The 27,728-nt window shown below is 40.3% G+C and overlaps 1 protein-coding gene across 15 annotated transcripts in view; it reads left to right on the top strand.

Moving 5' to 3' along the window:
• The window catches only part of lrrfip1a (leucine rich repeat (in FLII) interacting protein 1a), a 152,352-nt gene that overhangs the window by 111,216 nt on the left and 13,408 nt on the right, over positions 1 to 27,728 (top strand). For 12 of the 15 annotated variants that reach the window (XM_061926394.1, XM_061926392.1, XM_061926393.1 and 9 more), the window contains 2 exons: positions 11,998 to 12,106; positions 15,941 to 21,188. In XM_061926394.1, the coding sequence (XP_061782378.1) occupies positions 11,998 to 12,106; positions 15,941 to 19,140 (3,309 nt within the window). In that variant the 3' untranslated portion in view covers positions 19,141 to 21,188. Of the gene's footprint in view, positions 1 to 11,997; positions 12,107 to 15,940; positions 21,189 to 24,744; positions 24,795 to 27,728 lie in introns of those variants that run through there. The other 3 variants (XM_061926399.2, XM_061926398.2, XM_061926396.2) reach the window with 1 other exon arrangement.

Here is a 27,728-nt window from a genome sequence, read left to right as displayed (position 1 = left end):
TTCTTGTTTTATGTAGAGCTTCAGTCGTTCAACAGTCCGGGGTCTCCGCTGTCGTATTTTACGCTTCGTAATGCGCCACACATTTTCCATGGGAGACAGGTCTGGACTGCAGGCGGGCCAGGAAAGTACCCGCACTCTTTTTTTACGAAGCCACGCTGTTGTAACACGTGCTGAATGTGGCTTGGCATTGTCTTGCTGAAATAAGCAGGGTCGTCCATGAAAAAAGACGGCGCTTAGATGGCAGCATATGTTGTTCCAAAACCTGTATGTACTTTTCAGCATTAATGGTGCCTTCACAGATGTGTAAGTTACCCATGCCTTGGACACTAACACACCCCCATACCATCACAGATGCTGGCTTTTGAACTTTGCGTTGATAACAGTCTGGACGGTTTGCTTCCCCTTTGGTCCTGATGACACAATGTCGAATATTTCCAAAAACAATTTGAAATGTGGTCTCGTCAGACCACAGAACACTTTTCCACTTTGCATGAGTCCATCTTGGATGATCTCGGGCCCAGAAAAGCCGGCGGCGTTTCTGGATGTTGTTGATAAATGGCTTTCACTTTGCATAGTAGAGCTTTAACTTGCACTTACAGATGTAGCGACAAGCTGTATTTAGTGACAGTGGTTTTCTGAAGTTTTCCTGAGCCCATGTGGTGATATCCTTTAGAGATTGATGTCGGGTTTTTGATACAGTGCCGTCTGAGGGATCAAAGGTCACGGTCATTCAATGTTGGTTTCCGGCCATGCCGCTTACGTGGAGTGATTTCTCCAGATTCTCTGAACCTTTTGATGATATCATGGACCGTAGATGTTGAAATCCCTTGCAATTGCACTTTGAGAAACATTGTTCTTAAACTGTTTGACTATTTGCTCACGCAGTTGTGGACAAAGGGGTGTACCTCGCCCCATTCTTTCTTGTGAAAGACTGAGCATTTTTTGGGAAGCTGTTTTTATACCCAATCATGGCACCCACCTGTTCCCAATTAGCCTGCACACCTGTGGGATGTTCCAAATAAGTGTTTGATGAGCATTCCTCAACTTTATCAGTATTTATTGCCACCTTTCCCAACTTCTTTGTCATGTGTTGCTGGCATCAAATTCTAAAGTTAATGATTATTTGCAAAAAAAATTATTTTTTTATCAGTTTGAACATCAAATATGTTCAAACTGTAGCGTATTCAACTGAATATGGGTTGAAAATGACTTGCAAATCATTGTATTCCATTTATATTTACATCTAACACAATTTCCCAACTCATATGGAAACGGGGTTTGTATATTAGTGCGACCCCCTCACCCCTTTTAAGAGGACGGGCAATATGCGCAATCGTATAGTTAGGAGGAGATGCCTCGTTCAGCGCAAAAAATGTGTCTGGTTTGAGCCAGGTTTCGCTTAGACCAGTGACGTTAAGATTGTTGTCTCTAATGACCTCATTAACTAATAACGTTTTGGGAGAAAATGATCTTGTGTTTAAAAAGCCCAGGTAGTGGGCTGTTTTGAGGAATTTTTGTTAAAGTTATCCGTTGTAGTAATATTTATAATGTTGCGTTTATTTTCGTAATGGCTTTAAATAATTTCGACCATATCTAGGAATTGATATGACGGGAATCTTCAGATTGTTTGCTTGGTGCTGCGATACACTGAACGCATCATAATTTGCCACCTCAGAGTATGCATGTCCACCTCTGGCACAGTCACTGCAGAAAAAACATTATGTGAGTTGTGTATTATTCTTGAAGAAATTATATGTGTGCAGGGATTTTCCAGCCTGACGCTGGCTAGTTCTAGCTTAACTGACTCCTCACCCGGACTAACAGACACTGTAATTGCCTGTGACCGGGCTTGCTCTAGTGTAGTTATTTAAGTGTGACTCAAACAATAATCTATGTTCCTAGGCAGGAGATGGCGCCTTCCTGGTTAGGGTGAAGGCCGTCCCTCATCAGCGGGCCCGGTTTTCCCCAGAAAGAGGGCCAATTATTAATAAACGTTAGTCCCTGTTGTCTACAAAAACTAGCCAGCCACTTGTTAAGCGAGACTAATATGCTATATCTCTCATCATTGCCTCTCGCAGGCAGGGGGCCAGAGACAAGTACTCGATGCCTGGACATCTTTCTAGCGAGATTACAAGTCCTAGCTATGTTTCTCTTTGTAATCTCTGACTGTCTCATCCTAGTGTCATTGGAACCAACGTGTACAACTATGTTCGCATAGCTAGTGGTGCGATTAGCCTGTCGTACGTGTTTACTAGGCCTGTTGCGAGTTAGCTCTCTAAGATTAGCTTCAATGTCAGGTACTCTGGCCCCGGGAATACACTTCATTGTGGCTGGTTTGCTAAGCTTTATGTTTCGGGTGATGGAGTCCCCTATGACTAAAGTGTGGTGCCCGGTAGACTGGGGTGTAGGACTAGCTAAAGGGCTAAATCTATTATGCGTCTCAACCGGTTCACCGTTGCTTATAGGCCGCTTAGGGCTGCTATAAACTGGGCTAGTTAGCTCTCTACCTCTAACGCTAGCAGATGTGTCCGCAACGTCTAAAGTTACGAGATTACTCTGCTCTAAGTGGCGGATACGGCCCTCTAGCAGAGCCAACCTATCCATGAGAACGGTGCACGAAGAGCAGGGAGCCATACTCACGGTATTTCTTTCACCGAGTGAAGTTCTTTCTGTCTTCGGGAAAGTGGTCGCGACGTGTGGGAGCAGATTCCTTCAGACCGACGCCGCCTTTCTCTGCGCTAGCTTTGTTAGCTTAGCAGCTAGCTAGCTGAGAGAGGGGTGGTGAGACCGAGATCGGGTGATTTGCAAGTTAAATAAGACTACTAAGTATGTTTGGGAAGTAGTAAAGAAAGCTGTAAAACAATTACAAGCACACAGATAGAACGATACTTAGCTTTATGGCAACAGCGAGCAGTCAGCGAGCAGTGACAGCTGAAAAGCTCCGTTCCCATGTGGCATTGCGTACAGAAAGGGCTAAAACTATTTCACAAAGTCTGAACAGTTTGCAACACTTCCTGATAAGTTTCTAAAAACACAGTCAGAACTATTATGCTCTGACAGAAAATCATACATCAAATTCAAAAGCTAAATATCACAAGTAACGCGAAAGTAACAGCTTAAACAAACGTGTAGAAAATATATTGTAACTAAATGACTTATGTTTAGTCAGTGAACGACCATGGTTTTCGGGAACCTGGCTGCTCATCATCAGTCATCATCAATTAAAAAAGAATGCCCACCACCCGGATATGTGTGCGTCGATTAAGATTGATCAATGATATGTGCGCTGCAGGGCGCCGAATAAAATTACCCAACACCCGAATATGGGCGTTCCAAATCCAATGATTAAGATTGCCCGTCAATTTGTGCGCACACATAAGGTTGCTCGCCACCCGAATATGTTTACGTCGGCCGAATCCGACGATTAATATCGCCCGCCAATGGGAGCGCGCCAAATAAGATTGCCCGCCACTAAAATATGAAGTATAAACGATGAAACATTGAATATTTACAGTATGTGAACCATTCCTACCTTGTTTACTTTCCTGGCTACCACCAGGCTCCTAAGTTTTGTAATCAATCAGAAATATTCATCCGTCCATCCATTTTCTATTGATGTCCTCATTGTCCCTCAAGCAACTGAAATGCGTCAAACATGTCCAACAAAGTGTTAAGTGTTTTGCATATATTACCCATCAGGCCTAGCAAATGGGTTAGATGGGTGTATTTGTGTATTGTGTATGGTACTATTAGATTTTTCAGTGTGCAAGTTGTGTGTTTTTGTTTCACATATTCACCTGGGGATGGGTTGATTGGCAACACTAAATTGGCCCTAGTGTGTGAATGTGAGTGTGAATGTTGTCTGTCTATCTGTGTTGGCCCTGCGATGAGCTGGGGACTTGTCCAGGGTGTACCCCGCCTTCCGCCTGATTGTAGCTGAGATAGACTCCAGCGCCCCCCGCGACCCCAAAGGGAATAAGCGGTAGAAAATGGATGGATGGATATTTTAACATTCTGTGTTTGTTTTTGATTATTTGGCCATGAGTTCAAAAGGTTGTCCAAATTAGTACCCAGGTATATTCTGTGCACCTTCCTTTGGTGCAATACACATGGTCAATAAGAATTGTCTTGAATCTCACCTCACAGGTAAAAAAATGAACTAGAAAAATTATGGTTTTAAAAATAAATCTGATGTAAGCAATTCTTTGGCATACCACTAGATGAAGCCCAAGCGCAACACGAAGCACATCTTTCCACCTCCGAGTGCGGTGGCACCTGGGGTGGCCTATCAGATTCTTGGGGTGGCACATGCCATCTCTGCCCACTCCCTAGATACGCCACTGATAATAATTTGCCAAAATAAATGGTTACAAAGTAAATAGTTGACAACAGAGCAGAAAACAGGTGAAAATAATGGGTTTTGGAACTCACGTCTCCGACTGCTCGCCCACAGACATGCCGCACTGTAAAACTGTTAGGGCCAAAACACTTGTCCTTTTCTTTCTTAATCTTCTACGCGCAATAATTTGGTTCAGAAAATGTTGACTTTGATTGCAGAAAATCCTTGAAATTGCCACAAATGCTGCAGTACTGAGAGGCCGACTGGAGTTTAAGCCATTTTTACGTCCGTACACACGCGTGCGGGTCAGATTACATTCACATTAGAAATCCCTTTTTTTGTAATTTGAACAGCCACTAAAAAGATCAGATTCGACAAAGAAATCCGAATTAGACATCTGACCCTGCAGTGTGAACGTAGCCTAAGATACACATTACAATCAAACAGCTAGCGTGTAGACACTACTGGGACATTCAACTTATTGGTAAAGACTAATTCCTGACTACGGCAACACACCGAGGGCAAACTGAAATGAATGCATACTTGCAAGTGATACCCAGAAGTGTAAGAAAACAAAATATATCAACTGGACAGCACATGTATCATGTTAAATCCACATGGACACACACAAAAAGTACTAGAAATCGATACAAATACCGACATGTATTCCTAGATACTGGAAATAGATACTGGAAATTGATACCGTATGGCTGGGCTATTCAACCTCATAATGAAAGGAGCCGCAGTTTCAAGAGCCCAGTGGCTCACGGGCCGGACATCGAAATTTAGATGTTTCGTCAGAAAGTGCCTTCACAGGTTGTTTTCCAATAAGACACTGTCAATAAATTCATTATTTTGCCCTAACTCATCAATTCAAGTGTGTGCAGCTGAACAAATAGTTAACAGCATGAAGAAACAGAAGATCCATAAGTTTTTTTTTGAGGATTGATGTTCCTTCTTTTGAATTGTTTTCCTTCCTCAGTTTTTTTCTCTACACTCCTTCCTTCATTTAGCTTTGTAAGACTGAACATTTCAACATAAAATAAACATTACAAAAGTATAATGTCCACAGTATATTTCTTGTAAATAAAATAGAAGGTTTAGTGTTAATACATTCAAACAATAAACTACAGATGTTTATGCATATAAAAGTTAAACAACATCCACAGCAAACATCAAACATTGCACACAATGAACGTGGCTCAACACAATTAAACCTAAGGTGTTATTGCACTCTACTGGTCGAAATCAGCGCTACATGTACAGACGAGTTATGGTCGCCAGAGTTATTACTCAGGCAAAAAACAACACGGCTATGAATACAAAAGACACCATAAAGTCAGCAATTTCAATACATTCATTCTTTGTTGTCTCGTTGCTGTTAAAATATTATTTAGGGTTTTTTCAGGGTCGATAGTGCTATTTTTGGTTTGAACTAGTAGTCTTCTACTCACCCACTGCTGCTTTATTGTAACACATATGCCTCGCTGTTGCCCCCTGTAGGGTGGCAGGAGTACTGCATACATGAGCAACCCTAGTTTGAATGGTTTCATCAAGCCTATTTGGGTGATGTTCGGCTGGGCAAATGAAAAGCTTTGGCAGGCCAGATGTGGCCTGCGGGCCGCCAGTTGAATGGGCCTGCTGTATGGGTTCAAATCTCAACGGTACCATCCTTTGTTGTCAGCTGCAATACAAAGATGAGGTGTGCAAACATATTGGACTTCATAGCATAGTTTGGTCTGCATTGGCATCAAAGAATATGAAATTGTATACTGTTAACGGTGTCAAAGGGTCATGCTTTAAAGAGTGTACTCTTACGTTTAACTTGACAACTGACAATCAACTTATTGGAAATCAAATCAAAAGCAGCAAAGGTGGAGGTAATTATTTAGCAGGTAAGTGAGTTGTTATTTACATGTTTAGCAGCAGAAACTAAAATATACAATACACATATTTAAAACAGATGTACACATACTAGAATACAACATCTGTACTGATGTACCACATCAATTAGCTGAAATTTGGACAAAGTGTTATACACACATAATGTAAGCATCTGTTTGTCTCTTCACAAAAACATAACGTAAGCATTTTTTTTCCATTCAAATTAACACAATGTAAGCATCTGTCTGTTCGTTCACATAAAGATAATGTAAGGGCTCACGTGTGTTTCCAGACACAAACCAACGGCAAAGGGTAAATGTAAATGTATAGTGTTTTTACAAACATGTATCATGTTACATTACCAATAAGGCACATAAGAAAAACAATAAACACAGTATTCCGAAAATAGCTTTAACCTTGTTGCTAGCTTGTTCTAATGAGCGGTTAAAACATGCAATAAACATTTGAAAACATGGCTTATGTTGCTGTGCTTTTTATTCTTTCTACAATGATACAACTAATATACCATTGTTACAGCTATTTTTAGCAAAATAAGGATTAGAACACACATTATACTTGAACTCGATTAAAAAATAGCACAAATAATTACAAAAATGTACGATATTTACATGGATTCGCAAAGAATTAACAGCTAAACAAAACTATGAGTCTCATTATTATGGAAATCAATAATTAAGCTTATTACTTACATTTGTAGACTTATCTTTGTTTCATGCCATAGTGTGAGCATGCATTATATAACTTTGGAAATTTCTCCACTCCCTCGATATCTCGGGAGGTCCCCGAGCTTACTTTGTTTCGAGGGCAGTGCCCCTTACCTGACAAAGTCTCAGGGGCTAAGACAGGGGATAGGAGTATTCAGAGTGGGCCATAATCTCTTTGTCCGTTCACAGTAAGACATCAGAATCAGCTTTATCGGCCAAGTACGTTTTCACACACAAGAAATTTGACTTGGTACACTGTACTCTCTTTTTCAATTTAAACTATAACAATATAAACAAGTACATAAATAACTAATATGTTCAAGGCTAATAAATAACAGTACAATGGTGAATAGAGCAAAGCAAAAAGATAATGAGGTGAACATTAGTACAATCACAATGACAGATTAATGTCCCAACAAGTTCAAAAGTTGTTTTCCAGCGTTCATCAGGTTGATAGCCTGAGGGAAGTAACTGTTCTTCTGACGGGTTGTTTTGGCGTACAGTGATTTGTAACGCCTGACGGAGGGGAGGAGTTTGAAAAGTTTGTGACCTGGGTGCGGGGAGCTTCTCCTGAAGTCCACTGTCATCTCCACAGTCTTGAGCGGGTTAAGCTCCAGATGGTTTTGACTGCACCAGAGAGCCAACTGTACTATCTCCGTTTATAGGCAGGTTTATAGACTCGTCGTCGTCCTGGATGAGACCAATGACGGTGGTATCGTCTGTGAACTTCAAGGGTTTCACAGAAGGATCCTGTGAGGTGTAGTCACTGGTGTAGAGGGAGAAAAGCAGTGGGGAGAGAACACACCCATTGGGGGTGCCAGTGCTGTTTGTCCGGGTGCTGTATGTGATGTTCCCCAGCCTTATTTTCTGACGCCTGTCTGTCAGGAAGTTGGTGATCCACTGACAGGTGGAGGAGGCCAGGACTGTGAACTGAGTTTGTTTTCGGTGCAGGATATCTGGGATGATAGTGTTAAATGCAGAAATGAAGTCCACAAACAGGATCCTAGCGTAGATCCCTGGGTAGTCAAGTTGCTTCAGGATGTGGTTCAGTCCTATGTTGACTGCATCCTCCATCAACATTTTTGCCTGATAGGCAAACTGCCGTGGGCCTGTGATGCCCTTCAAGTGGTGCAGCACCAGTCTCTCAAAGGACTTCATGACCACAGGCATCAGGGCTACAGGTCTGTAGTCATTGAGTTCTGTGATAGCAGGTTTCTTTGAGACTGGGCTGATGGTGGAGCTTTTGAAGCAAGAGGGCATGTCGCACAGCTCCAGTGATGAGTTGAAGATCTGCGTGAAGGTGGGGGCCAGCTGCTCAGCACAGACTCTCATGCAGGACACAGTCTGGTCCTGGAGCCTTTCTGTTTTTTTGTTTCTGGAAGAGCTGGAGCAGATTCTTTTTCCAGATCAAAAGTGCAGAGCATCAGGGGGGAACAGTGAGGAGGCTTTGGGGGAGCAGGTATGGCAAGAGACTGAATGTTGTGGTGGATGGTTGTGAAAACCTGCAGTAGAAGCTGTTCAGGTTCTCAGCCAGTCTATTGTTACCTGCAGTGTGGGGGTGGGTTTCCTGTTGTTGTGGACCTCTCGCAGACCTGTTCCAAACTGAGGTGTAAACCAAGGCTTGTTGTTGTATGTGCAGAATGTCCTAGTCTGCACACACGTGTCCTCACAAATGCGGATGTATGATGTCACTAGGTTGTCAAGATTTTCTGATGCAACTTCAAAGCCACTCTAGTCAGTACAATCTAAGCAAGCTTGTAACTGTTGCTTTGATTCATTTCAATCCAATCCACTTTATTTATACAGCACATTTAAACAACAAAAAGTTTCCAAAGTCCTGCACAACATTATTAACAACAATATTCAAATATTATCCTTAGCTCGACCAATGACTGAATAAAAACAAAAAATAAATACAAAAAAACCCAATATAAAATAAATATGATTAAAAATGATTTTAAAGGGTAAAACCAATTAAAACAGTAACTAGAGGACAACAGAGGACCACACAACTCACGTAGTGTTAAAAGCCAGAGAATAAAAGTGAGTCTTAAGACGAGACTTAAAACACTCCACTGTGAGAGCACTTCAAACATAGAGGAGCAGAGTGTTCCAGAGCTTAGGGCCGACCACAGAGAAGGCCCTGTCTGGTTTTAAGTCTGGTCTTGGGCACCACTAGCTGGAGCTGGCTCTCGGACCTCAGAGCGTGCGCAGGATTGTAAATTTGGATGAGGTCCGAGATATATTGAGGTGTCAGTCCATGTAACATTTTAAAAACAAACAGCAAGGTTTTAAAATCAATTCTAAAAGATGAACAGGGAGCCAGTGCAAACTCTCAAGAATTGGGGTTATATGCTGGCGTCTCCTGGCCCCTGTTAAAAGTCGAGCTGCCGCTTTCTGGACTAACTGCAACCGGGAGAGAGCTTTTTGGCTAATGCCAGCATAAAGTGGATTGCAGTAGTCCAGGCGACTTGAAATAAAAGCATGCACGACTTGTTCAAAAAGGTTAAAAGATAAAAACGGTTTTACCTTTGCTAAAAGACGAAGATGATAAAAACACGATTTTAAAACGCTATTGACTTGTTTGTCAAGTTTAAAATCGCTGTCTATAGTGACGCCAAGGCTGGTGACTTTGGGACGCACATAATTTTGCAATGGTCCCAAGTCAGTGAGGGCCGGACCAAAAACTAAAATTTCTGTTTTTCCCTCATTCATTATTAAAAGATTCTGGGCTAACCAAGCCTTGATGTCGCATAGACAGTTGAGAAGGGGTCTCAGGGGGCCGTGGCCTTTTGAAATCGGCATATAAATTTGTCAGTCGTCTGCATAAAAGTGATAAGACAGTCCATGCCTCTTAAAAATCTCTCTAATCGGGAGGAGATATAGAGCGAACAGGATGGGGCCTAGAATAGATCCCTGGGGGACACCACAATACAGCGGAGCAGAAGAAGAGATGGTGTCCCCCAGCCTGACAGAGAAGGACCTCTCTGACAGGTAGGATCTGAACCACTCTAATGTAGTCCCCCTGACACTCACACAGTCTCTTAGGCGGTCTAAAAGAATTGTGTGGTCGACTGTGTCAAAGGCAGCTGTAAGATCTAAAAGCACTAAAATGGCAGAGCTGCCAGAGTTAGACATTAAAAGCAAATCATTAAAAACCTTTAAAAGTGCAGATTCAGTACTGTGCAAAGCTTTGTATCCAGACTGAAATGGATCTAAAGTGCTATTTTCATCTAAAAAAGGCTGTAGTTGCGCCAAAACACATTTCTCCAAAATTTTTGACACAAAAGGTAATTTAGAAATGGGCCGATAATTTGACAAACTTGAAAAAAAAGTCCTGGAGGACAAAAGTCTTGTTCGTCACGGATCTCGCATTCACAAGCGCACATCTCGTAGACGTTGTTGTAGCCACGTGCAGTGCCCAGCTCAGCAGCCGAAGATTAGCCAGAGACACGCCACCTGAGCCCGGGTGAGATGAGCGGAGATGGCGCAGCGCGCAGAGATCCTCCCGCTGTCCGATGATTGGCACCAACCAAGACCCGACCAGTCGAAGCGCTCGTCGTGACAAATAGCGACCAAAACAGTCGCCGTACTCCCGGAGAAGTGCAGAGGACCTCACCGCGTCAGGATACAGTGCCAACCAAGCTTTCACCTTTAGCAGTCGGCCGGATCGTACTCCTCGGCGTTTCCGCTTCCGGGGCAGCGGCGTGTTTACCCGACGAAAGCACTCAGGTAGGTCAGCCGGGAAATATGAATCCGAGTCTCTTGCATTGTAAAGTTCACATGACCGTACCGACTCCCCAATCCTCAACAACTCCTGGCGTTCATACACTAGAAGTGAGTCGATGGTCCTCAAAACACACGTCAAAATAACCACAAAACACACAATAGTGATCATAGACAAACGGCGTGCCAGACACACCGGCACCATCTTGACAATCTCACTCTCTCGCTCCTTTGACCATCTCTTCACAGTCCTTAATACAGGCTTAGCAGTTTTTTAAACATAATGTAAGCATCTGTCCGTCCGTTTACATAAACATAATGTAAGCATATTATTGTAAGAATAAAAATTGGCCCTAGTGTGTAAATGTGAGTGTGAATGCTTGTCTCTCGATCTTTGTTGGCCCTGTGATGACGTGGTGACTTTTACAGGGTGTACCCTGCCTTCAGCCCCAGTGCAGTTAAGATAGCCTGTAACTGCTGATTTGATTCATTTGACCATTATTATTATTACTGTCTATTGTGAGCGAACTGTGGTGCTGAATTTCCCCCATGGATCGATAAAGTACTTTCTATTCTATTCTATCTCTTCACAGTTCTTAATACAGGCTTAGCAGTTTTTAAACACAATGTAAGCATCTGTCTGTCCATTCACATAAACATAATGTATGCATCTGTTTGTCCGTTCACATAAACATGATGTAAACATCTTTCCGTTCTCATAGACATAATGTAAACATCTGTTTGTCCGTTCACCTTACAATAATGTAAGCATTTGTTTGCTCGTTCACATAAACATAATGTAGGCATCTGTCTGTCCTTCATGATGAAGTATTATTTATTTACATGTCTTATGATTAAGTATTATTTATTTACATAAATTGGATGATGAAGTATTTATTTGTATTAGTATGATGATTAATTGTTTATTTACATTAATTGGATGAAGTATTGTTTAATTATATCAATGTGATGATGAAGTATTACTTATTTTTAATATTGTGATGCGGAAGTTTTTTTTAATTTATATTAATGTGATGATGAATGATTAATTAGTACCTGAGTGTGATGGTGAAGTATTATTTATTTACATTAACTGTATGATGAAGTATTTATTTATATTAGTGTAATGATGAAGTATTATTTATTTATATTAGTGTAATAATGAGGTATCATGTATTTATATCGGTGTGATGATAAAGTAGTATTTGTTTACCTGAGTGTGATGGCTAAGTATTATTTATTTGTTCGAGTATGATGATGAAGTATTATATTGTTGTTAATACGGGTGTAATACTAATAATAATAATAACAATGTTCTTCCAGAAACATGGCGTGGTGTTGAGCATCAATGGCGGGGCTGCTGAGATGGACGCAGCAATCAGCAGCCGCGAGGATTGCAGCAGCTCCCAAACTGAAGTAAACTGCATGCTGGGTAAAAATACAGTTGTAATCTTTTTCTCTTTGCCAACTGAAGGATTTCATTCCAAAATGCTAAAACTAAAAAACAAAACAGTTTTTGCATCACATTGTTTGAAAATGTTTATATTCTTCCAGAATTTATTAGAATTTGAGCAAAATACTTTTTGGAGTGAACTCTTCAGTTTCCATACTTTACTTTTGTCTCTATTTTACACTAACCTCAAAGAGGAACTACGCACTTACTCACACAACACCATTTGTAATGTGATGATTCAATTCCCTCTTTCTCTCCTGGCCCCAACCCTTCCCACTGATCATTCACCTTACCAATGTTATTCATGTTTCCATCGCTTTTATTCTGATGTGTTACTGCACTAATCCTATTGAATTCTACTCTGTAAGGCAGATGCTGTCATTAACTACTAGCAGGAGAAGCAATCTCATCTAATGAAAGTTTAGACAAACAAACTTGACCTTTGCAGTATTTTGAATCTTCATATTTGATTTACGTTATTACATGTCCATGAAATCAAGGCAATATTAATTATGTAGTATATTTTGTGTACCTGGCTGCTGGCATAAACACAATTTTGTACACTATAGGCTGGCACACATAAGTCTGAAGATATTTTTTATCTGTTACATTAAGATAAAAAATCAGAGATTGAGCAGTTTTGATGGTTGTGTGTGGTGTGTTATGATCATATCAACACAGCATAACCTCACAGAGTTTATGCAATCACAGCATCTCTCTTTTTCTCTCTCTCTCTCTCTCTCTCTCTCTCTCTCTCTCTCTCTCTGTTTTAAAAAAACTTTTTTTTACAGGATGCATGTTTACTGTATTATTATGTTAATATTCAACTAACTAGAGGTAAATTCACAAATTGCTACAATGATTATAACGTTTCAAGTTGAAAGGGTATGTATGGGTATCAGTATCGGCAATACTAGCCCGGATTGATACCGAAATTTACAGTATTGCCCACTACTCGAGATGGAACAAAATGGAAGAAAAATAAGCATAGCAGGCAGTCAACCACCGTAGCAACGACGGTAAAAACAAGCAATATAGAAGAGGACATATGAGAGGAGGGAATGTTATTGATTTTGGAACTATTTTTGAAAGAAAATTCCTAAACTCAAAAAAAAGACTTATAATTTAGTGAGCGAGCTTACAAAGTAGCTGCAATCCTTTTTTTGTTAATGATTGGCCACTTTCTATATTACCTGTATTTAACAATTCATGCAGAAATGAGTCGGGAAGCGTTAACTTCTAACACGCCTTGAATCATTAAACAATCTTATAAGACATAAGATAATCAGGCGTTTGCTGTCTGGGAAGGTGGAAAATCAGGACCAAAACAGCCCATAAGTGTGAACCCCGCTTAAAGGGGAACTGGACTTTTTTTGGAATGTTGCATATCGTTTACAATCATTATGAAAGACATGACGACGGATGGATTTTTTAAGGCATTCTAAATATCAAATAAACGGAAATAAAAGTCCGCTTACATCAGAGCCAATGGAAACTCCACTATTTTGCCCATAAAATCCGATTAATAACTATTCAAAAATGCCAACAATACTCCATTTACATTTAGTGATTTGAATATTAACCAAGTATTAATGATATTGTTATTATAAGCGCTAACTAGGAATGATGTTCGAAACCGGTTCTCCCGATTGTTCGATAAGAAAAAAACTGATTCCATGGATTGGAATCCCTTTTTGAGAACCGGTTCCTGTTAACGAAGCCACTATACCATATTTTTGCGGCCATAGGGTGTACCGTATTAAAAGACGCCGTGTCAGTCACGGGTGCTATTTCTGTATTTAACGCATAAATAAGGCGCAGCGTATTTTTGGGTGCAGGCATGGTTAAACATACGCTAGCTTAAAACATACGCTAGCATGCTGTTTTAAAAAGGCAGCAGGAGCAAAGCTGAGTTGGGTTGTACTTTATTGAAGTATTTATCAATGACCTCACATTATTTTTTATAACATCTATGGCTTTTGGAAGTCAGTGCACACACAACAACTTATCTGGATTCGATAAGAGATTCGATTAGGAATCGGTTCAATAAGAGGATTCGGGCTGGAACTCGATAACACAGACAAACTATTCATCCATCCATCCATTTTCTACCGCTTGTCCCTTTTTGGGGTCGCGGGGGGTCGCTGGAGCCTATCTCAGCTGCATTTGGGCGGAAGGCGGTGTACACCCTGGACAAGTCGCCACCTCATCACAGGGCCAACACAGATAGACAGACAACATTCACACTCACATTCACACACTAGGGCCAATTTTAGTGTTGCCAATCAACCTATCCCCAGGTGCATGTCTTTGGAGGTGGGAGGAAGCCGGAGTACCCGGAGGGAACCCACGCAGTCACGGGGAGAACATGCAAACTCCACACAGAAAGATCCCGAGCCCGGGATTGAACTCAAGATTACTCAGGACCTTCGTATTGTGAGGCAGATGCACTAACCCCTCTGCCACCTTGCTGCCCCACAGACAAACTATTTATAGTTAATTCATAGTTTATATCGAGTGGTCTGCTGCTTTCCCGCTTCCCTGCTCCCTGTAAGTTTATTGTAGATCATAAATCATGCATCTCACCTGGACAGAAGGTGGCTGGTGATATAATCCAACAAGTTGGGACACTTTACCGCCACTTAGGACCTGGAACTGGCGAGAACAACACAAAAAGCACTTGTTCCCCCTGTCCCGCCACCTTGTTTCTTTGCAAGGATTATGAGACATTTATCACCTAAATCATCCTATCAGTCGGCATCCAAATGACAGCAGATTTTGCAGAGTAAGTGATGTTTTATTATGTTTGTTGGCTCTCATGAAGTCTACAGTGAGTAATTATCAGTGATGAAGAAAAAAAAGAAATAAGCAAACGTAATGCATTTTTTATATTAATGCACCGTGTATGCTTATAATGATAAAAAATACGTAAATATTAAATGTCATTATAACTGTGCCTGTTACTACATTACATATATACTTACATCATGTATATAAAACCCTAATGGAGGTGTTTGGATGTTTTTAAAGGCACTCTATCGGCCGAATTGAACGTCTCCATTGTAAGCAGACTTTTGATCGCATTTATTTAGTATTTAGAATGCATTTTAAAAAATCCATCCGTCGTCATGTCTTTCATATTGATTGTGAACAATAGGCAAAATTCCAAAAAAGTGCAGTTCCCCTTTAAATCAATGCTTTTTTCTTGATATTTGAAAAGGACCGTAGCCAGATTGTTTTGTAACACCTCAACAAAAGCACTAGCTAATAATACAGACAATACAGTCAGCATCTGTGCTTTCAATAATGTAAGAGTAGTTATAGTAGCTAGAATCTAAAAATCCTAAAAATCATAAAATTTTTGGGAATAAAAGAGCTGCGATTCCAATAGTCGCTCCTGTACCTCTTATTTTTTAAGTGTGTAGTTATCTTTTAAAAAACCTAACATTCTCTGTAAAAGTTATCACAGGAAAAAAAAATGTTTGTGAAAACTTTACTTATCAATCATTACAAGTATCATTGTCTCAAAAGTTGTTTTCAAATTAAATATGGGTGTTACTGGTATCAAGTGGTGCGGTGAATGACTCGATCAATTGTGTAAGTCTTTGCAAAGTCTTTGATCATAGAAGAAAACACCTTTGTTCTCCTTCCTGCTTTTTCTTGCATCTTTCCTTGGTCATCTCGACTATGCAGAATCAACAAGAACTTTGTCTTGACTTCCGCTTTTTCTTCTCTACTAAAGGTTGCTCTTATGATATCTCAAGTGCGGGTGTGTTGGCCATTTATCACTGTATGCTTTTCATGGTTTCTCAGGAAGCTCAGTGGACGCTCAGTTAAGAAGTAGTGGAAAGGAAGAGGTGGATCAAGAGCAGCATCAAGATGTGTTTGAGGAAATGCAAACAAGTCGTTTGAGCGCTGATACGCTGTCTAATACTGACAAGGCATCTATAGTGGAATCCTGCAGCACATTGCAATCCTCAAAAGAACATGAAATGCCTCTCAAAGTAGTCAATGGTGGCCAAAGGTTGGAATGGCAGGCTGAAGTTGATGAACTTCCAATCACAAAAGTCTTCAATGAACACCTCAGTTCTGAGTTGGAAGAAAATGCAAGTCATTCTGAAGATGTTCCACATGTTAAGTCAGATTTAGAAGAGAGAGTTACAACAACCAATGATGTTATTGAAGATAACTTTATTAACGTCTTTGAGGAGAACCCACACAAACCCAAAACCATACAGAAATGTCATTTGATAAACACACAATCATGTCTACAAAATGTTATTGATTCAGAATCATGTACACAAGAAGATTCTAAAGATTCAGAATCATGTCTGGAAAATGTCAAAGATGCAGTATCATGTTCACAACGAAAATGTATAAAAGATTCTGAATTGCGTCCCCAAGTAGGAAATGTCAATGTCTTTGAGTCTGAGGCTATCCTAGTTGTTTCAAACACTGAACGCCATTGTGGAAGTGAAAATGCTGAGACTAAAAATAATGAAGGAGAAGAAATACGAATAGAGGCTCCACCTAAGAGTGTTAATGCTCTTGGCCAAAAGAAGAAAAAGAAGAGGAGAGGCACAAAGAAAGGAGTGTCCCGTAAGGAAATAATTCAATCTAAGGACAATGATAGAATATGTAAAAAAAAAATCCAACTTGCAGCAGTTTCAGAATGTAGCACTGATGGTCACATCTGTGAACGCATTCAAGAATCTTCTGCTGATCAGGTTATCAAAGAGACCGACCAGCATCAGGGTACTGAACAAATGGAACACACTGAAGTCTCAAATGTTGAACAGCTAAACAAATCCAAGATGGATTCAATTAGTGGTCAATGGAATAATAAAAAGCACTGGAAAGCAGTGAAGGAACCAGGCGAGGATCGAGTTTTAAAAGAGACAGACAGGCAAGATGCTAAACTAGTAGATTGTGCACAAGTAGAACACCACGAAACATCAAACGTTCAAAACCCCAAAGAATCAAACATGGATCTAATGTTCAATACAGATGAACACAGTTATGAGCAGAATGTGGAAGCAGAAGTAGACATAAAAGATGAAAAAATCTTTCTACCTTTACCACTCAGTGAAACACAAAGTGGTCAGCGCACAGATCAACAGGACTTGAAACAAACTTTAGAATCTGTGAAAAGCGAGGGAGGATCTACACAGAGTTCTGATCCAAGGTTAAGTTTTCGTATTGACTTTGTTAGCACCAACACCAATAAAAGTTTGGAGAAAGATGACATGCCAACTGTAGACACACAAGATGACGTGACAACCGTAGACACACAGGATGACATGACTACTATAGACACAGCGTATGACATGACCACCGTAAACAGACAGGATGACGTGACAACTGTAGACACAAATGATGGCGTGACAACTGTAGACACACAAGATGGTTTGACAACGGTAGACACACAAAATGACGTGACAACCATAGAAACACAGAAAGACGTGACAATTTTAGACACACAAGATGACATAACCGTAGACACACAACATGGCGTGACAACCGCAGACACACTAGACATGACAATCGCAAACACACAAGACATTACAACCGTAGACACACAAGACATGACAATCGCAAACACACAAGACATTACAGCCGTAGACACACAAGACATGACAACCGTAGACACACATGACGTGACAAACGTAGACACACAAGATGACGTGATAACAGTCGACACACAAGATGATGTGACAACCGTAGACACAGAAGATGACATGACAACTGAAGACACAATGGATGACGTGACGACCGTAGACACAGAAGATCACGTGACCACCATAGACAGACAAGACAATGGAGCTGCAAAGTGTAATAACGAAATAACAGAATTAGAAGTGGAAAGTAGTGTTAAAAATGAAAGCCATATTCACTTGTCTGTGACTGAGGAGTCTACTGTCCAACTCCCAGAGTCACCATCTGAACTGTCTGCTGCAAAGAACTCCAACAATGATGATGTGCTCACTGGGGTTTCTGACAAAGGCCGGCTCGTGAGAACATGTACAAATCAAAAGGATGAAGAGCCACAAGCAGAAAGCAGAGAAAGATCTTTTCTGTCTGTTACCAATCCCAATTATATATTGGACGAAACCTCCAACCTGTCTGAAATTGAGGAGGAACATGAATTGTTGGATTTAGTCAAGCCAAAGAACTCTTCACATGAGCATGACATTGATGAGACTCAGACTGAACGTTTGACTTTGGGGTATGAAGATCAGATTGATGATGCTGCCTCCGACACACAAGGGCAGACACAAAGCTCTCCTTATAATATAATTCCCATGATTGTGCAGCAACTTACTACTGAGCAATTAGCCTCCGAAGACAATCCCGAGGAGCACAAAAACGGCAAAAGTGACCAGAAAAGTCTGATTGCACAACCACTGCTGGAATCATTAAGTGTAAAGAAGTCTGAGCCCAGTAACACAAGTAACTCCGAGCAGTGCAGTGAGGAGGACACCGAAGAAAATGAGGAAGGGCAGTCCTTTGATTTTGATGACCTGAACACAGATGTGGCTGTAGAAATACACACCACTATAGCCCAGGAAGAAGTTGAGGCGAGGTTTGATGTCCTGTCAGATGACAAGAGTGAAATGTGTGTGCCACAAGGGAAGCAAATGGATGATGAGGTGTGTACTGATGCAGCTTCAGTAGACAAAGATGCTGTAAAGAAACGCAGCGTTTTGGTTCATTTGGAAGCTTCATCTAAAAATCTGGGAATTGTGGAGGAGCATGAGGAAAAAATGGGGAAGATGAGTGCGATGGATGAGCAAACCATTGTTCCAAAAGACAGACAGCCTTCCAAAGCTGGGGGGTTTGGTGTTTTACAAAACACAAGTGAAGACCAGGCTGTGCCTTTACCAGTAGAAGAAGCTTTAGATGTTGTTGAACAACTGCATGAAGTAGGCGCAAACAGAGTGACTGTAAAAGATGTGAAGAAAAATTGCAAGAAAGGAAAAAGCAAAGGCAAAGATGACTGCAAGATGACTTAGATGAAGACTTCAAAATGAAATATTGTGGTATTTTGTTGATGAAGTAGGACATTTGGCAGTTTCTTTTTCTGGTTTGTTGAATTTTCTGTAAACTTCAAATTTCGTATTTTTGTGTTATATTTGCAAACAAATAAGTAATTTGAACTTTTAGAATGTAAAATGCAAGCTTCTGCAAGCAGTTGTTTTGGTCAAAGTCATTCAGCCATCTTCTCCATCCGCAGACCGAAGAAACAATTCTGCCTGCACTACTGTTATATGACAATAAATGACAATAAAGTTTGATTTGATTTAATGTCATAGTTACTAAATAATATTAAGACTCATCCACGTCATGGTAATCCCTCAAATTTGAATGGAGGTCTTCTCGTTAGTTAAAGATGTTGAATCCAATCTTCACTTATAAGTGTTTTAAGAGTAAGATCAGAGCAACAACCTTTTTCCGTCCCATTAAAATGTTTTACTTGCGAGCAGACAGTAGAAGAGGCTTGTGGGCAAGGGTCTACTGTAGGCCCGGGTCTACAAGCCGAGAAATAGAACGCAGACAGGACAGTGTGTAGGTCAGGGCTAATCAATTGGTGGCCCACAGGAACGAAACCAAACCAGCCTGTAAGTTCAGTTCAAAACATTTGGAAGAGACTAACATTTTTTGCTGCAGATTCCTGAAAACACTGGAACACTCTCATGTAGACCTTTGACTAACATTTTTTGCAGTAGGTCCTTAAAAACAGCAGTGCAGTCCTGTTGCTATTTTTTGTGGTTGTGGTTAGTTTTTTTCTCTTTGGTGTCGCGCAGTGAAGCTTTTCGACTGAATGTGGTGAATAGTCTTCACTTTTGTAATGGGTTATGCTGTAGAGGTAACCTGTTGGCTTGTTTGGGTCTTTTTTTGCTTTTAGTATAATAACAACTATTGGTGTTTTCCAGGCAGAAGGTAACTGACCTGACTGAATTTCAGCGTTTTGTCTTGTAGGATTTGCTTCTCCATCTCATGTGTGTTTTTTTCTTCATGGATATTTTTGTAGTTTGGCATATTGGGATTCTTCACATGTTCACACCTACTCAATGGACTAGTGGGTAGAGTGTCCGCCCTGAGATCGGTAGGTTGTGAGTGCAAACCCCGGCCGAGTCATGCCAAAGACTAAAAAAATGGGACCCATTACCTCCCTGCTTGGCACTCAGCATCAATGGTTGGAATTGGGGGTTAAATCACCAAAAATGATTCCCGGGCGTGGCACCTTTATCACCTCCCAGGGGGTGATAAATCGGATGGGTCAAATGCAGAGGGCAAATTTCACCACACCTAGTGTGTGTGACAATCATTGGTACTTTAACTTTAACTTAACTTTAATGTTGGACAGTCGTGGTTGGTTTTTTGGATGCTGCTGACAAAGCAACCACGTAAGTAAACATGACATTCTATCTCGTGTTCTCAGTGGCGGGCCGAGCCGTGCATTAAACACCTAGGCCTTCAGTGATGTCCTACGTAGTTTGATTTCATTAAATACCTCCCAATATTATAATTGATGTCACCACATGCCTAGTAGAAATACTGTACAGAATCACACGTGTGCATGATGAATCACCTCAATAGTGTAGAAAACAGGCTATTTTCCGGCACATTTAACCTTATCAGTAATTAAAACTAGGGATGTCCGATAATGGCTTTTTGCCGATATCCGATATTCCGATATTGTCCAACTCTTTAATTACCGATACCGATATCAACCGATATATATATAAAGTCGTGGAATTAACACATTATTATGCCTAATTTGGACAACCAGGTATGGTGAAGATAAGGTACTTTTAAAAAAAATGAATAAAATAAAATGAGATAAATAAATTAAAAACATTTTTTGAATAAAAAAGAAAGTAAAACAATATTAAAACAGTTACAGTGAAACTAGTAATTTATGAAAATTAGTAAAATTAACTGTTAAAGGTTAGTACTATTAGTGGACCAGCAGCACGCACAATCATGTGTGCTTACGGATTGTATCCCTTGCAGACTGTATTGATATATATTGACATATAATCATACTTGCCAACCTTGAGACCTCCGATTTCGGGAGGTGGGGGGTGGGGAGGGGGAAGGGGCGTGGTTAAGAGACGAGGAGTATATTTACAGCTAGAATTCACCAAGTCAAGTATTTCATATAAATATATAAGAAAAACTTGACTTTCAGTGAATTCTAGCTATATATATATATATATATATACTAAGATAGGCTCCAGCGCCCCCCCGCGACCCCGAAGGGAATAAGCGGTAGAAGATGGATGGATATATATATATATAAAAGAAATACTTGAATTTCAGTGTTCATTTATTTACACACATAACACTCATCTACTCATTGTTGAGTTAAGGGTTAAATTGTCCATCCTTGTTCTATTCTCTGTCACTATTTATCTAACCATGCTGAACACCCTCTCTAATAATGCATTGCTGTGTGGCACGCACAAAAGTGCTTTCATCAAATGCGCTAGAGTCTGGAATCTTCCATCTCTCCCTAGCATGGCCCAAAACCGGTCAATCTTTGCTTCCTGAGGAAGATCTTCACTGCCAAGCACTTGGTAGTCCACTACTTCTTCCCGGAGGCTATCCAGGTCCAATCGCAGGTGCGGCTTCGAACTTACAAGCATATGTTCCTCATCTTACTCTTCGTCGGCGTCGCCACGGCTGTATCTTCCTCGTTCTTCTGCTTAGTCTCCTTGTTGTGTGCGCAGTTGTGCACTGCACTCTCTAAAAGCCCTAGATGTTATTGTCACATATGCGTGTACAGTATATTGTGATGATACCGGGTAGAAGGAGACGGCACTGAGGCTGGGAGAGTGTTTAGCCTGGGGCATATTTATTCAAAAGGAAAATCTATATCTATACATTTATATATATATATATATATATATATATATATATATATATATATATATATATATATATATATATATATATAATTTATATAATATATTATATTGTATAATATATTATATGATATTATATTCTATATTATATTATATATATCAATATATGTATATATTAGATGTGTATGTAACCAAACAGGAAATGGGTGTCAGACTGTGTGTAGAATTTAACTTGAGGGTTTTACCGTAAGTGTTGGAGGTGCGTGTTGAGAGGAGCGCTGCTGTCAGACAAGGGCAAGGCAGGCAGGGCTTGTCCAGGGGCGGAAGCGTGGTCGGGAGGCAGGAGCGAGTCGTCGTGGTCCGGGGGCGAGCAAGGAGTCGAGAACCAGGAAGCACGAGGAAGACAGGGAAGATCCAGAAGCACACGACACAGCGTGACTCGGGGACGCACACAGGGAGGGTACGATGTACAGATTGCTACGTTCTGGCAAAGGATCTCTGGTGGCGGTTGTTTAAGTAGTCGTCCCTCATCAGTGTGTTGATTGAAGATGGAACGCAGCTGCCTGTAGCAGCTTGAGTGACGCGAGCGCGCTTGGAGGTGCGCTCAGCGCGGCTCCCAGATAATTGCACGCTGGTGTGCGTCTGGGCCGTGACATAGATGGCAGTATTGCCCTGTTTAAGAGTGTCACAACATTGCTGTTTATGGCAGACGAACTGCTTTACGGTAGTCGAAAACGTGACTGCTGTTGTTGTGTGTTGTTACCGCGCTGGGAGGACGTTAATGAAACTGCCTAATAATAAACCCACATAAGAAACCAAGAACTCGCCCTCAATCATTCTACAGTTATAACGTGATTGGGCAGGCACGCTGTTTATATTGTGGGAAAGTGGACGTGAAAACAGGTCAGGTCCGCATGGAGCTGGAGGGGGCGTGGCCTCCAGCTCGGCCTGAATTTCGGGAGATTTTCGGGAGAAAATTTGTCCCGGGAGGTTTTCGGGAGAGGCGCTGAATTTCGGGAGTCTCCCGGAAAATCCGGGAGGGTTGGCAAGTATGCATATAATGTAGGAACCAGAATATTAATAACAGAAAGAAACAACCCTTTTGTGTGAATGGGTGAGGAAGGTTTTTTGGGTTGGTGCACTAATTGTAAGTGTATCTTGTGATTTTTATGTTGATTTAATAAAAAAAATTTAAAAAACGATACTGATAATAAAAAAAACGATACCGATAATTTCCGATATTACATTTTAACGATATTATCGGACATCTCTAATTAAAACACATCTACGTTGTTCTGTCAAAATTAAAATAATTGTAAAAACATATTAAACCTGAAAAAATAAAGAAATAGAATATTTGAACTCACAATTTGCAGAACCCATTGTAAGCCGTAAACCAGGGGTTGATTCGATTGGAAGTGGCAGACAAACCGTCTCACTGGCTGCAACAGGTTAGCTACTTGGGGGTCAGCTGACCTCGTTTCACAGGATCTAGCTTATCTTGAAATGTCCTTCGTGAAGATGGTCTTGCAGGTATATGTGCAACCTAATTAACGTTTTCCTCTCCTTTGGCCATCGTGTAAAAAAGCAAGTAAGTATCCGATTTCTCTGCTAGCTAAGTGTAGCTCCCAATCACAGGAGGCGTTAATGTCAAGTTCAAAGGTTAAACATGTGGCAACCTAGGGAGATTTCATGCAATGCTGGCAACAAGCTAGCTGAATTCTGATTGGATAAAAGCTCTAATAAAAACAGCTATACTGGAGCCTAATATGACATGAAAAAGATATGATGAATACTTTCATTTATTTAGGGAAAATACATTAAAAACAAAATTAACTTATCAATTTATGATCATGATTTGTGTTAGGTCAACAGAGAAGGCCTTGCTGGCCCTGACGGCCCACCGCTGTGTGTTTTCTTTCAAGTGTAGTGGCCTTTTGGTTTTAGGTGGTTTTGACAAAGACCCAGATAGGACCTGATACGTGTAGGAATAATCTCTTGGATGTGTGTCTTTTGTTCTTGGTGGTATAATTCTTCTTTGCTCTGTTGTTGATGTTCTGACAACTTCGAGTTTGCCTTCTAGAGGGTGATGGGAGTCGAAGAGTAGGCACTGGTCTGTGTGGTTAGATTTTCTGTAGGCCCACTTGAACACAAGCTACGAGTTGTCGGAACCCTCAACAAAAGAGAAAACGGTCACACCTGTTTATTATAGACTTGCGTGAACACTCAGCAGAGACTGCTTTAAAACATTCAGAACTGAAGAAACCTTTTGGATTGAAAGAGTAACGTCTTCAACTACAACAAGAAGTCCTGGTTCAAAATAGGACCTTATCGGATTATCTATTTCTATGGAGTTAATATGTTGAGTTTATTAGCAAAATGTATTTGTCTCTATATGCTTAACTGCACTCAATTAAAATGTCCTTCCACAAATAAAAGACATATATACTGATGCAATCATTCCTAAATGTTTTGTTGAAGACATCTTCCAACTTGTAGTACATCCTAAGATTGTTGTTTGGAAAAGTTGTCCTCTCCTGAGTGTGTGCATGTTAACACTCCATCACCTTCCTTGATGCACTTTGCATGCATCTGACCCAGTCCCCTCACATCGCCTCTGGCCCCACCCACTCCTGGTATGACGTTACCTTATTACTTCATTTTTGTATTAGCTTGCATGAATTGAAATGTTCTCAATTTTGACCAGGTATCGTGTTTTCTAAAGTCTATTTGATTTTTTTCTAGAGATTCGCCTCAGGAAACTAGTGGACGAGCGAGAAAAAATGATAGAGCAAGTAAGCCTGACGTTTTTTCATCTGACTGAACAGTTTTGATAGGGTTGAGGTTCTGTGTGGTCCATACCAACATCATACATGTCTTTACTCTGCCATTCACAACCATGCTGATCTAGATGATTAATATCATAATACACTCCTGATCAAAATTGTGAGACCAAACTGTTCTAAAATTTATATTTTGAACTGTCCATCCATCCATCCATTTTCTACCGCTTATTCCCTCCGGGGTCGCGGGGGGCGCTGGAGCCTATCTCAGCTACAATCGGGCGGAAGGCGGGGTACACCCCGGACAAGTCGCCACCTCATCGCAGGGTATTTTGAACTGGTTGATCTTAAATGACTGACATTTTTTTATTATTTTGTTTACATTTAAAACACCTCCTTGTGCTATACATAAAATGTTACGGTGGTTATTTGGTCAACATTTTGCAAAGATTAGGTTTTACAGACTGTCTTCAAGACACTTTCTGACCGCTTAAGGGTGCGCTGTTTTTTGGCAGGATTATTTACATGCTTCCATTTGGACAACGTCTTCTCCCTGCGCTTCCAAATCGAGCCTACTGACAGATATAAGTTCGGACTACACGCTACTTTATATTAGAAATGGAAACAGCAGAAGCTGTATGTGCATGTACGAGACAGTCTGCCCCACAACAAGAGGACAGACAGAGAAAAAGGACATTATTGACTACAGCGTCGGATTTACGCAAAGATCTTCTAGTAAATTACTACCATATATAGAGATATCCGCTGACATCATAAGTGGGAAAAATTGTGACAAATTGGGCAAATTTCGGCTGGTTTGGAGGAAGTATGAAGGGCAAAATTTTTTTATAAATAGCTTTGCCATGCCTCCATGATTTGATTTAAGATTTCCGGTACTTATGCAAATCCCAAATACACAAAAACAGGTACCAATAGGTAAGGAGATGGTTTTGCATAATTGGTTACTTTTAAATCAGCTTTAACATGAATCAACATACATCTTACCTTAGATTACAACAGTGCTTCTCAGTTATTTTCTATTACGGCCCCCTAGGAAGAAGAAAATATTTTGCGCCACCCCCACTCTCCACTGTGACTATAAATAGTATAATTTGTCTATAACATTGTTGTAACTATACATCTGCATAAAATTGTAAGTTTATTAACATTAAAAGAAACAACACACTGGCCTGTCCTCGTCTCCCAACGTGGTTACAGTGAAGCCAAGTGTTACATACATACAAGTTACATACGCTCCATCATATTCGCCCGCCCCACCATTTGAAAAGGAATGGATTACAACAAGCTTTAAATCAGCTTTAAAATGAATGAACATACTGTACATCATACTTTAAATTACAAGCTTTAAATCAGCTTTAACATGAATTAATAATCATCTTACCTTAATTACAACAGGTTTGAATCAGCCTTAAGATTAATTACCATACATCATACCCCAACTGCCCCAGAATATGTGTTCATTGCGGTTTGCTCAGACACAGCTGCTGTTTTGCACTCTGTGTGTCAACTTTGTCCCATGTCTGATTCTTCTGAGATAAAATATGCAAGGCTCCTATTTTTACCAAATGTCAAAGCAAACAATGCATTGATAAGGGTAGAGTGGGACAGGAAGTAGCACAACACGTAAACTAAATATAGCTGGTTGATAAGGTTGTAAATCTTTTGGCACCACAAATGGATGGATGGATGGGTTATTCGATTAAATTCTTGGGGATTCTCGATTCAAAATCAAAACTTTTTAAATAACATTTGGTGCCTGTACTATGATTAACTATATGAACTCCATAAAATGAACAGCTCTGATGAATTTCTATATTACTTAAAAGAAAACGGGTTTTGTTTATTAAAATTCAAACTCAAACATTTAATAAATACAAATAAGGCAACAAGAGAAGAATCCCACACTTCTCTTTTCTGAAGTAAATCTGTACAGCAGATATGGGCATATACATCAACAATATAATTTGCCTGAGTGGTTGAATAGGACTGATTTTGAAAAAAAAAAAAAAGATTTTCAATTTTTTTTTTTTAATCGATTAAGAATTGTTACAAATAAGAATCGCGATTCATTCGAAAATCTATTTTATTGACACCCCTGCTGGTTGATATTCAAAATAAAACGCTATGTGTTTATTGTTTTTTAATACAGCTATTTGGTGATAAATGAACACGTCATCAGTGAAACTCGGAGTCGTAGGGTGTTTTGGGTTTTTAATAATCAGAACATGTTTAATATTAATATGTTACTTACTTAAAGTACAAATATGCAGGGGGAAAAAGGGCCATCAACTTTTAGGTGTTATTTTGCACTTCTTTTAAGGTATATTTTACTGTTGTATTTTATTCATCCTTCTGTGTTACAATGTAAGTGTGACACTGTGTGCCCTTTTTTGTTTCAAATTGTTTATTATGTCTGTACAGCACTTTGGTCAACTGGGGTTGTTTTTAAATGTGCCATATAAATGAATAAACTGAATTGAACTGAACTCGGGCGGCGTGGGTTGGTTGGTAGAGCGGCCGTGCCAGCAACTTGAGGGTTGCAGGTTCGATCCCCGCTTCAGACATCCTAATCACTGCCGTTGTGTCCTTGGGCAAGATACTTTACCAACATGCTCCCAGTGCCACCCACACTGGTTTAGATGTAACTTAGATAATGGGTTTCACTATGTCAAGCGCTTTGAGTCACTAGAGAAAATTGCTGTATAATTCACTTCACTGAACTAAAAACCATCAACCCTCCTCTCCAGGTGGATTTTCTGACTGTTTAATTTATTTAGTATTTAATTGTATCGCGAAAATGTGCACCATTTTACCATGATGATGATGATGACGTGATCAGGCAGAAACTCACAGCACAGCCACAACGCATTGCAAAGACACTCCCTGGCTGCTTCTCCGCATCAATGCAAAAGAAAATACTGCATG

The sequence above is a fragment of the Nerophis lumbriciformis genome, linkage group LG31 (genome assembly GCF_033978685.3).
Source record: "Nerophis lumbriciformis linkage group LG31, RoL_Nlum_v2.1, whole genome shotgun sequence".
NCBI classification, from domain to species: Eukaryota; Metazoa; Chordata; class Actinopteri; order Syngnathiformes; family Syngnathidae; genus Nerophis; species Nerophis lumbriciformis.
The sequence above is the reverse complement of the archived record's forward strand: the minus strand, read 5'-3'. Positions and strand labels throughout refer to the sequence as shown.